The sequence below is a fragment of the Mchenga conophoros genome, linkage group LG9 (genome assembly GCF_057382185.1).
Source record: "Mchenga conophoros isolate Kocher_MC1m ecotype Shallow Benthic linkage group LG9, M_conophoros_male_GT1.1, whole genome shotgun sequence".
NCBI lineage: Eukaryota > Metazoa > Chordata > Actinopteri > Cichliformes > Cichlidae > Mchenga > Mchenga conophoros.
Window position 1 is genome coordinate 10,968,023 of NC_140534.1, and position 16,216 is coordinate 10,984,238.

Here is a 16,216-nt window from a genome sequence, read left to right on the forward strand (position 1 = left end):
TGCGTTGTCGTTAGCAACAACGACGGTAAAACCATCGCGTGTCCGCTTGTTTATGTTCCACATAAACCTTTCAGAATAAAGCTCAAGATCCTGTTGAGGCTTTTCAAAATAAACGGAATCACGTGAAAGAGCAGAGTGTTTACGGATGAGAAGTAAAACAGAGCCGCCAGGTGCTAAAAAATAAACCTTAGACTCAAACGTTAGAACAGGCTTTCCCCCGCAGCACGCCGTGTAATAAATACTCACAAAGAAAACGGCGCCGTTACAACTTCTGTCTAAAAATGTGTCGTTTCATGCATCGGTTAAAACACTCGACTCCAGCTACATGACGCGCAGCTGGAAACACTTCACGCAAGTCGAGATTCACAGAATTGACAGAAAATGTTACATTTCTGTGATTTATATCGTTATCGGACGATAGAATTCTTATATCGGGAGATGAGACTTTGGTCATATCTCACAGCCCTAGTCCACCGTATCCCCATCAGTAATGATTTTTCTTCTTACCATCTGTACTTGTAAAATCTTCATGTGTCAGGGGCATGTCCAGTCGTATTCGTTTAAGACATGTCTATAGAAGAATGAGTAAAAAATTACAAATTCTGAACATTAGGAATCCCACACGCTTGCAGGAAATATTCTACTGCTTCCTCTCACCTGCACTTCCTTTTTGCTGCCGAGCCTTTCCACTTTGTCAATAAAATCTTCAAATTGCAATTTGGGGTACAACCTGTGGGCCCAGTTCTCCATCTTCTGCATCAGCAGCCGCAGGTCTGCAGCCTAATGGGGCAAACATCAAAAACAGCGAGTAGTGATATGAAAGAGGGCTGTGTGTGATAGGACGCTTCTTCTTCCCACTAAAAAATGACTTCCAGTCATTGGAACAAAAGACATCTTAATTTGGTAAACCAACCTCTGGTTCCCCTCACTCATTTTTGACCACGACAGAAAGGGCAACTTTTGACCTTTTAGTCTCAAACCAAATTTAGGACATCTAATTAAAAGCTGACAGGCCAAACAGATTTAGCTCAAAAACCAATGTTCATTCACATCTGGTAATTGGTGGGACAGATGTTATCATATCCTACCTCGTGTCCTTTGCCTTTGAACTGGATATTGTCAAAGAGAGTGCCCAGAGCTGGAAGCCCTCGATCTGATATCAGCCTGGGAAAAAATATTAAGACTAAGTTAAACCATTAATGGATTACAAGCAGGGTTAGCAGCACATCCAGGCGTATTTGGCTTATCCAATTCAGGATCGTGGATGGCTGAAGCCCATCCCAGCAGCCAGGTCGCCAGCCTGTCACAGGGCCAACACAGACAGACCCTCTGAATGGAAATGTCAGTGCCTTCAGATGTACCATGTTCAGAAGGCAGTAGCTTGTTGGGGGGGGGGGGGGGGGGGGGGGGGGTAGGGTGTTTGGTTTTCAGGGTGCCCACAACCTTTCTTTTCCTACCTGTTTGTACATAAGGCAGTATAATGAGAAATAGTCAAATTTCTCCATCTAAAAATAAAAAATAAAAAATTGCTATATATATATATATATATATATATTTATAGCAAAGTTGCAATTAATTTGAATATTTTATCAAATGAAAATCTATGTTTTTCTTTAATACAGCTTGCAAGTTTTATCCTAAGTATAATCGACGTTCTTACTTAAAAGCTTATTTAACATCCTTTGATTTAGTATAACTTAGTTCTGTCCAGGAACATTGTGAACAGAACAGTAACAGAGGAGTGCCACTGGAACACCCACTGGGAGACTACTGGGAACGAGCCTGACTTATGGTTGGCAATACTAACCAGGTTCACACTATAGGTGTACAGAGACTGGAAACATCTTTCTCACACACATCCAGGGATGTCTCCAACGCTCTGACAATTTTCAGTCTGGGAATTTTGCCCATCCAAATGATGAAAACAACAATGGTATTAGAGTCTTTCTTCTTTAAATGACTGGCAGAGTGAAGCTGCACCATCATCACACAGATGCAGTCATTTGTACCCGCCGCTAAAGCGTAAGAAGACGCTGCAGTACTCTGCGAAACGACAGGTGTCGCCACTCAGATAATATCACATCACTTTTTTTGTGCAAAGTTCTTTCCACAAACTTACGTTTTCAAACATTTGCAACAACTCTGTGTGTCAGTGTGTCTCTGAGCCTCTGTGCACGATTATTAGTGAAACGGTGATAAAAACCAGTGCAGTCACAGACTCGTGTTCAACCTGGCTGCAACACTGACAGTCTGCACACGTCAATCAATGATTTTGGCCTCCTTGTGTCCCAGCTCACACAAGATGACATCAAATTCCTATTTAAATGCGCATTTTAATGCATTTCAACCCTCTGTCGTGATATAAATGTCTTTGCTACCTGTGGGAGTCCAGCTTGGGTTGGGGTCTCTTCACGCCTCTCCTTTTAGCAGTAGGGACATCAGCCAGCTGTGATACCTCACCTTCATCTCCTGCATTGAAAACACATGACAACAGGATGTGTTTCTAACTCATTCTGTTGGCAGCGTGGCAAACTTCAAGCTTATCTTTAAATCCAGACAAATTATAGACTGGAGGTTACAGAAGAAATGTGCTGGTTTGAACAGTATCTGATAGGTTTCATTTGCTCACGCAAACAAAAACATGTGTGTTGTTATTGTTAGAAACATCCAGTCTCAGAGAGATGCTGAAAAACCAGTTCATGCATTTGTTAATTCTAGGCTGAACTAACAAATTCATTATTATCAAGCTGTTCCAAAAAGCTTTGTGGAAGGACTATGAGAGGTTGTATTTCTCCCACATTAGCCTTTTTTCCTGAATCTTATTTTTCTATGATTCTTCATTAAACCATGAATTTAAAATACAAAGTTCTGAATCATCACATCTTAAAGACCTCATAGTAATCCTGTAAGAGCACAGCAGCATCTACCATCTGCAAAAGGGTCTCCTTCCTCCTGGCCTCCCCGGCCTGGGGAGTGTGGTGGTGGGAGTGGGGGGAAAGCTTCATCCTCTATGCCGTCATAGTCAGGAATGTCCTGCGGGCTATTTTCCTGTGGGTCAACCATGGTGAGTCGGTCCTGGAGACAAAGTAAAAGACGTGTGAGCCCCAGTCGTCAACAGCATCAGCATTAAGTTACATGAATTTAACTGCAAGTTGAAAAAATGACATTTATTTCTGTAAGAGTAATTCTTTACTGTGTTACAACATCAACATGAAAACCTAAAAAAACTGGCATTTACTTTTTTCTTTTTTTACATCAACAGGAGGAGCTGTACAGACACTCATCCCACCTGGAATTATACCCCAAATTCAGAAATGTACTATTATGATACATTAATGGTCCATTATGTTTGTTTCACAGTTATATACATAATACAATTTATAGATTTGTATATATTTACATTCTATCAGGGATGAACTGGTTGTGAACCTTTGGGCTGATAATGACATTTAAAAGTTACAATTTGGATGAATTATTACTGCGATACTTCTTTTGGACTCTGTAGTACCACAGAAATATCATTAAAGTAACAGGTTTGTTTTAAAGTCTTTCAGCTGTTCCGTAAGCATCATCGTCATCATCATTTATATAGCACTTTAAAAACACACCTGGCAGACCGAAGTGCTGCACAATACAAATGTAGTAATAAAATAGCAAAAAACAAACATAGCAATAAAGTAAACTCTTGAGCCAAAATGATGTGACACAACTAGGGCTGCCACAAACGATTATTTTGATAGTCGACTAGTCACCGATTATTTATGCGATTAGTCGACTAATCAGATCATCATCCACTGGACGTAAAACTACAGCTTATTGCACCATGCAGCATATGCTCTTATATAACTATCATTAGCTTACAGCTTTAAGCTTTTAAGGTGCTAACTAAAAATAAAGACAAGATGATAGTTTATTCAATTTTAATGAAATTTGCAGATTGTTTCGGTGAAGTTTAATAAACTCCTTGCTATCTAAAATATAACAGGACAACGGAGTATATTCTCCAGCATCTCACACTTCTGATAATCAGCTGTCTGCTTGACGTTTATTCAGCTGTGTAAAAACTATAACTTTAATCTCAGACAAACCGATTTACTCAGGAACAAATAAAATACTAAAAAAAAAAAAAAGCCAAACACCAACATTTTTAATTTATCTAAGTGACTCATATATATTTAACCTGAGTAGCGAAAGACGGCGGTGGGTTTGAAAACAATTTGCCTGGAGTCCGGTGTTCTCACCGTGCTAGTGACCTAGCCCCCGGCTAGCTATCGAGCTAGTGGGTAACAGACGACTCTGAAAACGTCAGAGCGCTTTTGAAAATATGTGGTGTCCTGATAAACTGAGCCGATATTTGAGGTTTACACAGCTACATTCTCGGCTGAAAATATGTTAAACGTTTATTTTGTGACCCAGAAAGAATAATAAGAGTAATATTAAAACTAACTAGCTGCCGCCATTGTTGGAAACTGAGCTGGGCCGCGCTATGAATTCTGGGACACAGCTGCTTCTTCTTCTTCTTCTTCTTCTTCTTCTTCTTCTTCGGGGTTTAACGGCAGCTGGCATCCTTGTACATGCAGTGCTGCCATCTTCTGTTTCAGTCCGTTATTACACTCTTAAATCCTGCTACTTATTCCTGCGTCTTTTGGGATCTTACAAAGCTTCAAACGACGCGTCGACTATTAAATCAGTCGTCGACGATTTTGATAGTCGACGTAATCGTGACTAGTCGACAAATCGTGGCAGCCCTAGACACAACACAGACACAAAAGGAAATCTTCTACATTGTTTTGCTGTTCACACAAGTTCTAATGCTACCCTTTGTTTCTGGAAGGAGACGATTTTCTGTCCAGTATTAAAGTTCAAAGAACAGGGTATCCGTCTCCAGTGGGCTGCTAAACAAGTTTACCAGAAAAATCAGACCCACGGTCATGTTGTGTCACTTTGAGTGATTAGTCAGCAGCAATAACAGGGAATGACAAACTGACAGACTTTGGATATAAAACAAACAATTTAAACATTTAGAAGTTAAACATCTTCTCGGATTCCTTTTGCTGCACATGTCTATGTATGTATTTGCTGTACAGTGTCATTTGTTTGGAACATTAATCTTGATGTATACATAAACATTTGATTTAAAAAACGTGTTTAAAAATGAACACTGACACAATTAAACACAACACTGGTGCACGGTGACTGCAAACAGAAGCAGCTGCTTGTATCCTCCTGTGGATACAAACCAGCAAGAACTCATCAGATCTCTGTCACTTACCATTAATGAAGTTTGGCTTTTATTAATAAACAGAGAGCACGGATATCTATGGAAGAAATATAGTATCATCAGAATTCAAGTATTTTTAGACATTGAATTTATGACACTGAATTTTTATCCTCCAAATTTCCCTGCAAAAATATTCACCTGCAAAAATTCACCTGCAAAAATTCACCTGAAAAAAATTCACCTGCAAAAATTCACCTGAAAAAAATTCACCTGCAAAAATTCAACTGCAAAAGTGATGAACTTTAATGACCCAAGCCAGAGCAATCAGCACCAGATCGAGTCGAGTGGCTCTCAGCCAATTAAATTACGCTGTTTGATCACATGACACCGTTAGCCAGCAGCGTGTCTCCTAAAAGAGAGCTGTTTAAAGGTGAGTGATTAAGTTTTTCTCCTAAATAGAGATCATTACAGAACGCCTAGTCCTACTTAAAATCCCATTTATTATTATTATTTTTTTTATCATCTACTCGAACTAAGGAAAACGTTTGACTAACTCAAAGACAATTTCCACGCCTCCCCTGCCTGACTGCAGAGGCAGTTTTGAATTTAGGAGCGCCAAGATGGCAGCGGCAAACCCTGGCGGCTCTCCGGTGAGTATATATATATATTTTTTTATCTTCAAGTTTGTCTTTTGAAACCTTAATTTTATTTAAATCCGTTGCTCACGTATAAAGTACACAGACGGGGTCTTTGCTCAACTCGTCTGAGGCGTGTCTCACTAAGCGCTACATGCTAGCATCCTGCTAACCGAGCTACCCTTTACATGCTGTGCTTTAGAAAATAGGATACTCGTTAAAAAAAAATACTCCGCAGATATTGATAGATAGACGAACACTGCAAATATAATGTTGGAAACGAGAACGGCCTTTGGTGAAGGGGTAAAATACACCATGAATAAAGCCATAGAGTGAATGGCTGCCATGGTTGCAGAACAGCCTGATTTAATGACAAGAATGGGGAAGAGTGAGGTGAAGTGAACCACAGCCACAAAACACGGTCAGACAAGGCGGCAAAAGGGCAGTGATCTGTCCGTCAGTATGAAGTTGGTGTGTGCTTTGGTGAACAAAAACTCCAGACTGGTAGCAGGAAGATGGGAGACTCGTGTTTCACTGGAATAGTGGTGAATTAAAACATCCTTTGTTGGGGACATTTCGGTGTAAATGCATCCATACAGGCAAGACAGAGGCAGACCAGACAGTGAAGAAAACAAGGCAAACATTAGAAATATAAAAACGGAAATATAGGATGAGTCGGGGATGAGTTCCTGCCCCAAGTGGAGGAGTTCAAGTATCTCGGGGTCTTGTTCGCGAGTGATGGGAGAAGGGAGCCGGAGATCGACAGACGGATTGGGGCTGCAGCTGCAGTAATGCGGACGCTGCACCGGTCCGTCGTGGTGAAGAGGGAGCTGAGTGTAAAAGCGAAGCTCTCAATTTACCGGTCGATCTACGTCCCTACCCTCACCTATGGCCTTTACATGACTAACGTCCCCTCTTCTCCCTACCTCACATTAGCCCCCATCTTTCTTCCAGGTGGAAAAGACCCGTCACCTTCTGGGAGTGGCGGCTCCCGTGGGAACAGCTCCCACCACCAAGTCCCTGAGTGAGTCTCTGTCCCCCAGCGTGAGCTCCAGCACTCTGTCCACGTCCACCTCCGCCTCCTCGCAGATCTCCAGCACCACCTTTGAAAGCGTGAGAAGGAGCTGGCCACCAAGGTGAGAAAAACGTGGGCTTAGTGGGCGTTCTTGTTGCTGCCTTCTTCCTTCTCTGCTCGGTCTTGTTCCTGTTGTGTTGTAGTGCCTGCGCCTTCTGACACACACCTTCAATACTGAATACAACCAGCTGGTGAACAGCATCAGTGACTGCAAGGTGAGAAATAATACAAAGAAATAAAAAAATAGCCTTTCTGTGTCACATCAGGGAGTTCCTATATTGACGTCTACCTCATCCTGCTGTTGTTTCACTTCAGCTTTCTCTCATCTCACCGATCGGACGTGATCCATCCGTGACGAGCTTCAGCAGTGCCACCCTCACCCCTTCCTCTACCTGCCCCTCTCTCTCGGACTCGCGCTGTGGCTCCATGGGCCAGAAGTAAACATATTTTTAGGAACATTGACCTCGATCTGCAAACGGTTATTGACAGGTTATCCATTTGATTCTAACTTGGTGTGATTTGTGTTAAAGGACCCCTGAGAACAGCTCACGTGCCTCCAGTCCCTCCTGCTCAGACTGTGAAAACTTCCCGATGGTTCCCACTCTGGAGACCTCCTACCTTGCGCGGGCTGCAAAGAACGAGTTCCTGAACTTGGTGCCTGATATTGAAGAAATGCGACCAGGGTGAGTAATGCCATATTAACCCAAATACTGTCACTATGACATGTGTCTCACAGACCAAATGTAAGTCGACACTCATGTTCTCTAGTTCAAGCGGAAATGATGTGGATCGATTCAAATTCCTGAGCCTGGATGATTTCAGCTGGAAACAAACCAACTCTGCTTCTTCCTCAGATAATTCAATTCAATTTTATTTATATAGCGCCAAATCACAACAAAAGTCGCCTCAAGGCGCTTCATAGATACAGAGAAAAACCCAACAATCATATGACCCCCTATGAGCAAGCACTTTGGCGACAGTGGGAAGGAAAAACTCCCTTTTAACAGGAAGAAACCTCCAGCAGAACCAGGCTCAGGGAGGGGCGGGACCATCTTCTGCGACCGGTTGGGGTGAGAGAAGGAAGATGGGATAAAGACATGCTGTGGAAGAGAGACAGAGGTTAATAACAGATATGATTCAATGCAGAGAGGTCTATTAATACATAGTGAGTGAGAAAGGTGACTGGAAAGGGAAAACTCAATGCATCATGGGAATCCCCGGCAGCCTACGTCTATTGCAGCATAACTAAGGGAGGATTCAGGGTCACCTGGTCCAGCCCTAACTATATGCTTTAGCAAAAAGGAAAGTTTTAAGCCTAATCTTAAAAGTAGAGATAGTGTCTGTCTCCTGAATCCAAACTGGAAGCTGGTTCCACAGAAGAGGGGCCTGAAAACTGAAGGCTCTCCCTCCCATTCTACTTTTAAATACTCTAGGAACAACAAGTAGGCCTGCAGAGCGAGAGCGAAGTGCTCTAATAGGGTGATATGGTACTACAAGGTCATTAAGATAAGATGGGGCCTGATTATTTAAGACCTTGTATGTGAGGAGCAGGATTTTGAATTCAATTCTGGATTTAACAGGAGAAATCTGCTCTCTCTTTCTAGTCCCTGTCAGGACTCTTGCTGCAGCATTTTGGATCAGCTGAAGGCTTTTCAGTGAGTTTTTTGGACATCCTGATAATAATGAATTACAGTCGTCCAGCCTGGAAGTAATAAATGGTAAATGCCCTGTATTTATATAGCGCTTTACTAGTCCCTAAGGACCCCAAAGCGCTTTACATATCCAGTCATCCACCCATTCACACAATAAATGCATGAACTAGTTTTTCAGCGTCACTCTGAGACAGGATATTTCTAATTTTAGAGATGTTGCGCAAATGGAAGAACGCAGTCTTACATATTTGTTTAATATGTGCGTTGAAGGACATGTCCTGGTCAAAAATGACTCCAAGGTTCCTCACAGCGTTACTGGAGGCCAAGGTAATGCCATCCAGAGTAAGAATCTGGTTAGATACCATATTTCTAAACTTTTCAGGGACGAGTACAATAACCTCAGTTTGATCTGAATTAAGAAGCAGAAAGTTAGCGGCCATCCAGGTCTTTAAGTCTTTAAGACATTCCTGCAGTGTAACTCATTGGTGTGTGTTATCTGGCTTCATGGACAGATAGAGCTGGGTGTCATCTGCATAGCAGTGAAAATTTATGCTATGTCTTCTAATGATGCTGCCTAGGGGAAACATGTATAATGTAAACAGAATTGGTCCTAGCACTGAACCCTGTGGAACTCCATAATTAACCTTAGTGTGTGAAGAGGACTCTCCATTTACATGCACAAATTGGAGTCTATTAGATAGATATGTCACAAACCAAACTGTACACTGGTAAACTGTTACAATAAAAAAGACCGTAATTTTCTTTACTCTTCTTTATTTATGTAACTTTTGTTTTCACTGGCAATTTAGTATTAGGTTAGGACAAAAAACAAATTAGGAAGGTTAAAGACAGAACATTACTAGATTGTGGTTTTAATTAAAATGTAGCCTTTGACAATGCTGAACACATGAGAAGCTACTTTAAGGCATATCACCCAATTTGTAATATTGCTAAACATTTCTTAAGGCAGACGAGTCATGCTGGCTGGGTCAGTGTCATTTTTGTTGTAATTGATGTCTGGTTTGTTCTGTTCCCTAGTGATGGGTAGGGATGGGTACCAGTATCCGGTGTTCTGACATAATCCTTGAAATAGTAATAACACAGTATCCTCAGCAAAGATGAATTAAACAAGTTTTATTTTAATGGAAGTTTACTTCAAGTCTTCAGATTTTTACTGTCTTTTATTTGATTACTTTAAAGTATATGATTACATTAGAGTAATTAAATAAAGACAGTTTTGATGGAGCTCCTGAGCCAGCCCAAGCTCTCTATGAAGACGAGGAAAAACTCCCCTGGGGGGGCCAGACTGACGGGAAGAAACCTCGGGAAAGCCCATTCAAAGAGAGATCCCCTTTCCTGGGATGGCTGGGGGGGGGGTTACAGGAATTCCAAAACACTGAAATTTAAAGTGGGCCAATTTAAAAAAAATTATTTCCTGAAAAAAAGAAAGGTAATTCATACATCACACATAAATGATAACGTCTGAATTGTGTGTGTTTGTGTGTGTGTGTGTGATAGGCTTATCTCAGCCAAGTGTGATGCTGTAGCTCCTCCAGCGTCGGCCGCGTCTCCGGGACTTTGGTTAAACACGCGTCCAAGAAATCCCGGCAGTCTGGAAAGAAAGGAAAGAGAAAAAACATGAAGATGATAGTTCCAGTGGTCCAAGCCATCAGTCAGTCTTGAAGTGTGACGTTTTCTTACTTTTGGACAGATGTCTTTTGAATTTCAGGCGCTTTTTGAGGAAGCTCGTGGTGTTAAAGTCCCCGGCATGAAGCGCTTCGTACAGAACCACTCCCATTTGCCATACCGTGGTGGGTCCACACCTGTAGCAACTGCGCCCGTACCACTCGGGAGGGGAGTAAATTTCTGTACCTAATAAACAGACACAATTGCAATTTCTTCTAAAACAAAAGGCGAAAATTGTGACATCTGTGAAGAGCAAGAGCAGAATATGTTACCATAGAAGACGCGGTACTGCGACTGCTCCTTAACAAAGCAGCTCAGTCCAAAGTCGATGATACGAACACGCGGTACATCTGAGCCGGTCTCAATTAGAATGTTCTCACTCTTGATGTCCCGGTGAAAGATGTGTTTATCCTCCAGGTGCTTCGCAGCATCAACCAGCTGCTTCAGAATGACCTGGAAATAGAGCAGGGCGATATGACCAAAAATATTTATCACGATATACATTTGAAAAGTTGTGATAACGATATAACTGACGATATAACTGACACTAGACAAAATACTTTACAACGCCACAACTTTATTAGTGCAAAAAACCCCATAAATGTATTTTCACTTAAACAAGCAGCTGTTTTTTTATGTGCATTAAAGTTATATAAAAATGTAACAGTGCAAATGCAAATTCCTCGCTGACAGTTTAACCAAAAGGCATTTCCAGTGGAAATTGGCCGACATATCCTCAGCATAACCATGTAAAATATCCACAAAGCTTAAAAAGAGGTTATACACACACAATACGGTAATATCACGTTGAGGTGCAGTACGTATCACTCCGCGAGGCGCCTGCCTACGATAGCCGTAATGCTCCGACAATCCATCGAGCGGTGCGGCTTTGTAGCTTAGCAAAGTCGCCGTGTACATAAAATCGTTTTGAGGTCAGTAAACACAACCAGAATTCATACATAAGGCACACGGGATTATAAGGGGCACTGTCGAGTTTCAGAAAAATCAAAGGATTGATTTTAAGTGTGCCGTATTTTCCAAACAACACGGTAATAACGGCGGCCCGCTAGCATGCGCTACCAAAAATCGTGCTTTGTTGTGTATCTGACGGACGAAAGCTAAACCAGTTCCACACCACTAAAGTTGCAGCATTTTTACAAACCAGTTCTGGTTCATCCGTTTCATTCAACGATCCACTTTTGCTCTTCTCTTTCTGCGTCACCGCCATCTGCGTATGTAAACATAGGCACTGCGCATGCGCGTTTTACCTATTCTAGCGCGATATTTCATTTTCCTATCGTTGCCCAAAATTACACCGGTATTACCGTGAATGGTATGATATAGCCCAGCCCTACCTGGAAACGATGAAAAAGACAATAATCAATCAATGGGTTAATGTTTCTCTAATACTCTGTGCTTTGATTGAATGATGTACAGTCTAAGACTCTTCTAAGGCAAGTCAACTTGCCTTGGCCTTGTCCTCTGGCAAAAATCCTCCATTTTCTTCTATGTATTTATCCAGGTCCACAGCGGGGACAGGTCTCTCCATCACCAGGATCAGCTCTCTGCCAAAGTCAAACCACTCCAACAGAGACACTGGGGCTGATGTTTCCACTGATCCATCTGCTTCAGCTGCAAGCTTCAGCATGATGGCAACTTCCACTGACACATTCTTCCCGTTATCATCCTGAAATATTTCAACAAAGTGGATGATGAGGCACAGACGTTCCACAGGTGAACGCTGCATGCAATCCACTAATGTAAAAACAATTCAAGTCTTGCACATTTACCTTCACTTTGCAGTACACTTTCCCCTTTGGGATGTGTTTGATGGCCACCTAAAAGACACAGGGCATTGATGAGCATTTCCTCAGTATGACATCATTAAAGGTGTAAAACAGCATACATCTCAGCTTACGATATTATCCCTTATCTGCATTACTGCCTGTCTTACTACCACCATCTGAACACTTACTGGTAAATGATCCTTTATGCGGTAGCCAGCAAACACTGCTCCACAGCCTCCTTCTCCAAGCCGGTGCTCCTCCACGTATCTTGCTTGGAAGTCACCTAAACAGACAAACACAAATTGGGTTTTACTACAGCTGTCACACAAATTACTCTCTGCTGTACCCTAAATGTTCATTTTGCTCTTCACCTGAATATAAAAGCTAAGCTGCTTGCTACTTACGTTTCTGTTCAGCCACTGACTTTTTGGCAACGGTTTTGGTTTTGTCCTGGTCCACGTTCTTTTTCTTAGGTGGGTCCCTGGTGTCTCCCGCAGCTTTCCTTTTGCCAGCCTTTTTGTTTTTACTGCAGCTCTCTGAAATCTCTATGCTGCAGTCTGCAGATGTGGAAAACACCAAAAGCACATCAGCTTATTAGATAATAGACACAAATATCTCCCAAACACTAATATCTTCAAACTAGCAACCAGATGTACACTTAATCTACCCCTCACTCAACTAATTAGCCTACCTTTACCAGTGTCCAACCAGGAAGATGCCTGCCCCTTGTCACCGCTCACATGCTCAAGAAGTTTACGCTTTTTTGCTGTATTGGTTGTCCCCGCTTCATCTTGTTGGACCTTTCGCTTGACTCCCCCGACCACATGAGCATCTGAGCTGGTGGAAGGACCAGCCTGCTCAGTGACCCTCCTTCTTTTTATGGGGGTCGTTTTTTCAGGACTGGCCTTTCTTTTAGCCATCCTGCTCTTACAATCTATAAACAACAACAACACATTAGTGAAAAAGAGCGCTCGACATCAGGACTAGAAGGATTTTGATGTCATTGAATTTTAAATTAGTATTGCTTACAATATAATAACAAGTTTATCCTTTTGATAAAAAACACACCAAAACGAGTCCATACTAGGTCTACTAAGTCTAGATACTGATGACACTTGTTGCTCTGTTTTCACTGCTCAGTCCAAGAATAAACTTGTCACATTATTTTACCAAAAGACAAAGTGCCCCAGTAACCTTTCTTTGATTAGACATGTTGCACTCGGGTTAGTTTCAATCAAAACCAGGATTTAAATCCTCTAAAAATGAATCATTTTATACACAGAGCCTCAACATTGTTAGAAATGTACATTCTGTTATTTAGGGGATTTTATTTTTTACTTACTTTGATCTCCTGGATCTTTCTTATCTGCCTCAGTCGTAACTTTTCTTGTTTCCTTTTTCATCTTAATTTTTAAAATAGAAAATGTCACCTTAATGAGTGAATAGTCCTTCAAATGTCTGGATGCTTGACTTTTCTAACTAAGCTGTATAAGTCAGTTCTGTAAGTGAGCTTTAAAAGTAAACTCCGGAGTCTATGGCAACACAACATTAGAACCTTGCCTTTTAGTGACATCACTAAAAGGCAAGTAGTTTAAAGAAAAACACTCTGGCATTTCATATAATTCAGTAATTTCACATTAAACTTTCTTTCATTATCCTTTCATTATTTGTTTAAAGACTTGATGTGTGGATGCTACTATGAAGACTTCTAGTTGAGCAAACACTAATAAACACTGACTAGTTTATCTGAGATAAAATATAACACTTTTTTATTAAGTCAGTGTTAACTCTGTTTTTTTCTGTTAGGATCATTCAATAGTATCAGAAGAGAAAAGAAAAGTATGTTTTGTTTTGTTTTTTTTCTTCAAGATCTGTTCACATGTACTTAGCAAGAGTGAGTACACAGCGTTAAAAAATGGTACTTAGTGTAGTGAGGAAGGCGAAAAGCAAAGCGAGCATATGAAGGTAATATTGAAGAAGGCGCAGTTTTGAAGTGGTGAAAGGCAAAGGCATGAGTGCAAGCGTAATAAAAGGTAATAGGAGAGATGTCGAGCAGGCGGAGGACTTGGCTGGAGCAGGAAAAGGCAAAAGGGGAAACGCGAGTGCACGTCTGAAACTTCTTCACTGTCAGTGAATCCTAATTCTTAAGACTAACTAAGAAGAATAAATCTATGTATGAATGTCGTTTTGAGCACATCTCCTCTTTCTACTGATCAATTCTTCCACCTAGTGGATAGATGATAGTATTGCAGCTTGTCTCGTCACCTGTTGTGTGTTTTGTGTGCTCCAGAACCTGCGTCCTGTTGGAGTACTGTACGTAAAACACACAAACACTGGAGTGAACACAGCTGCTGAACATCTCTATATTCATAACTTCTTCCTGTTATCTCATATCTGTCTCCCTTCATCTGTGTAGGAACGGTGTACAGATGTATGATTATGTCACTCCTGCTCCTCCACCTAACACCTCCACTCCAAACTAAGTTTGCTCTGCTGCTTTGGTTCACTGATCTGCAAGTATCTGTCATTTGTTTGCAGATGTCTGCAGGAATTATTGTAATGATCCATTAATGGTGCCTGATTTCATTCAGTTTTACAGCTTGTCTCGTGTTTTTGAACTGCTTCCCTCACAGTTGTACACAGTGCTAACATGTGCTCTTACTCTGTGTTTTATTCCTGAAGAAAAAGAAAGTGCCCAGCCCAGCAGGATGAAGATGGGCCATACGTCAAGAAGCCGCCAAATGCCTTCATGCTCTATCTCAAAGAGCAGAGGCCAAAGGTCATTGCTGAACTCAACATCCCTGGAAATGCAGCCGTAAATGCAGTGGTGGGACAGAGAGTAAGTGTGTAACTCTACGTCTATTGCAGCATAACTAAGGGAGGATTCAGGGTCACCTGGTCCAGCCCTAACTATATGCTTTAGCAAAAAGGAAAGTTTTAAGCCTAATCTTAAAAGTAGAGATAGTGTCTGTCTCCTGAATCCAAACTGGAAGCTGGTTCCACAGAAGAGGGGCCTGAAAACTGAAGGCTCTCCCTCCCATTCTACTTTTAAATACTCTAGGAACAACAAGTAGGCCTGCAGAGCGAGAGCGAAGTGCTCTAATAGGGTGATATGGTACTACAAGGTCATTAAGATAAGATGGGGCCTGATTATTTAAGACCTTGTATGTGAGGAGCAGGATTTTGAATTCAATTCTGGATTTAACAGGAGAAATCTGCTCTCTCTTTCTAGTCCCTGTCAGGACTCTTGCTGCAGCATTTTGGATTAGCTGAAGGCTTTTCAGTGAGTTTTTTGGACATCCTGATAATAATGAATTACAGTCGTCCAGCCTGGAAGTAATAAATGGTAAATGCCCTGTATTTATATAGCGCTTTACTAGTCCCTAAGGACCCCAAAGCGCTTTACATATCCAGTCATCCACCCATTCACACACACATTCACACAATAAATGCATGAACTAGTTTTTCAGCGTCACTCTGAGACAGGATATTTCTAATTTTAGAGATGTTGCGCAAATGGAAGAACGCAGTCTTACATATTTGTTTAATATGTGCGTTGAAGGACATGTCCTGGTCAAAAATGACTCCAAGGTTCCTCACAGCGTTACTGGAGGCCAAGGTAATGCCATCCAGAGTAAGAATCTGGTTAGATACCATATTTCTAAACTTTTCAGGGACGAGTACAATAACCTCAGTTTGATCTGAATTAAGAAGCAGAAAGTTAGCGGCCATCCAGGTCTTTAAGTCTTTAAGACATTCCTGCAGTGTAACTCATTGGTGTGTGTTATCTGGCTTCATGGACAGATAGAGCTGGGTGTCATCTGCATAGCAGTGAAAATTTATGCTATGTCTTCTAATGATGCTGCCTAGGGGAAACATGTATAATGTAAACAGAATTGGTCCTAGCACTGAACCCTGTGGAACTCCATAATTAACCTCAGTGTGTGAAGAGGACTCTCCATTTACATGCACAAATTGGAGTCTATTAGATAGATATGTCACAAACCAAACTGTACACTGGTAAACTGTTACAATAAAAAAAGACCGTAATTTTCTTTACTCTTTATTTATGTAACTTTTGTTTTCACTGGCAATTTAGTATTAGGTTAGGACAAAAAACAAATTAGGAAGGTTAAAGACAGAACATTACTAGATTGTGG

General features: G+C 41.3%; 2 protein-coding genes across 2 annotated transcripts; both read right to left on the reverse strand.

Moving 5' to 3' along the window:
* Nucleotides 1–9,745: 9,745 nt before the first annotated feature.
* On the reverse strand, nucleotides 9,746–13,588 carry LOC146566810 (uncharacterized). The gene is made up of 5 exons (XM_085286431.1): nucleotides 13,399–13,588; nucleotides 12,748–12,990; nucleotides 12,461–12,613; nucleotides 12,245–12,339; nucleotides 9,746–12,107 (listed from the first exon to the last, which is right to left on the reverse strand). Exons 1-5 carry the CDS (start codon nucleotides 13,457–13,459, stop codon nucleotides 11,967–11,969), a joined length of 693 nt encoding a protein of 230 aa, XP_085142557.1. The 5' UTR covers nucleotides 13,460–13,588; the 3' UTR covers nucleotides 9,746–11,966.
* Nucleotides 10,104–11,818, reverse strand: LOC146566811 (serine/threonine-protein kinase pim-3-like). The gene is made up of 4 exons (XM_085285816.1): nucleotides 11,738–11,818; nucleotides 10,542–10,722; nucleotides 10,285–10,455; nucleotides 10,104–10,195 (listed from the first exon to the last, which is right to left on the reverse strand). Exons 1-4 carry the CDS (start codon nucleotides 11,816–11,818, stop codon nucleotides 10,104–10,106), a joined length of 525 nt encoding a protein of 174 aa, XP_085141942.1.
* Nucleotides 13,589–16,216: the final 2,628 nt, after the last annotated feature.

Bases quoted from the DNA above. Each gene is read 5' to 3' on its own strand.
- LOC146566811 (XM_085285816.1), bottom strand. From the start codon at position 11,818: ATGGAGAGACCTGTCCCCGCTGTGGACCTGGATAAATACATAGAAGAA. The intron at 10,723-11,737 runs GCAAGTTGACTT...CTCTATTTCCAG, and splicing joins TGCCAGAGGACAAGGCCAAG to GTCATTCTGAAGCAGCTGGT. The intron at 10,196-10,284 runs GTAAGAAAACGT...CTTTCTTTCCAG, and splicing joins CAAAAGACATCTGTCCAAAA to ACTGCCGGGATTTCTTGGAC.
- LOC146566810 (XM_085286431.1), bottom strand. From the start codon at position 13,459: ATGAAAAAGGAAACAAGAAAAGTTACGACTGAGGCAGATAAGAAAGAT. The intron at 12,991-13,398 runs GTAAGTAAAAAA...TGTTGTTTATAG, and splicing joins GAAAGATCCAGGAGATCAAA to ATTGTAAGAGCAGGATGGCT. The intron at 12,614-12,747 runs GTAGGCTAATTA...CCACATCTGCAG, and splicing joins CTGGTTGGACACTGGTAAAG to ACTGCAGCATAGAGATTTCA.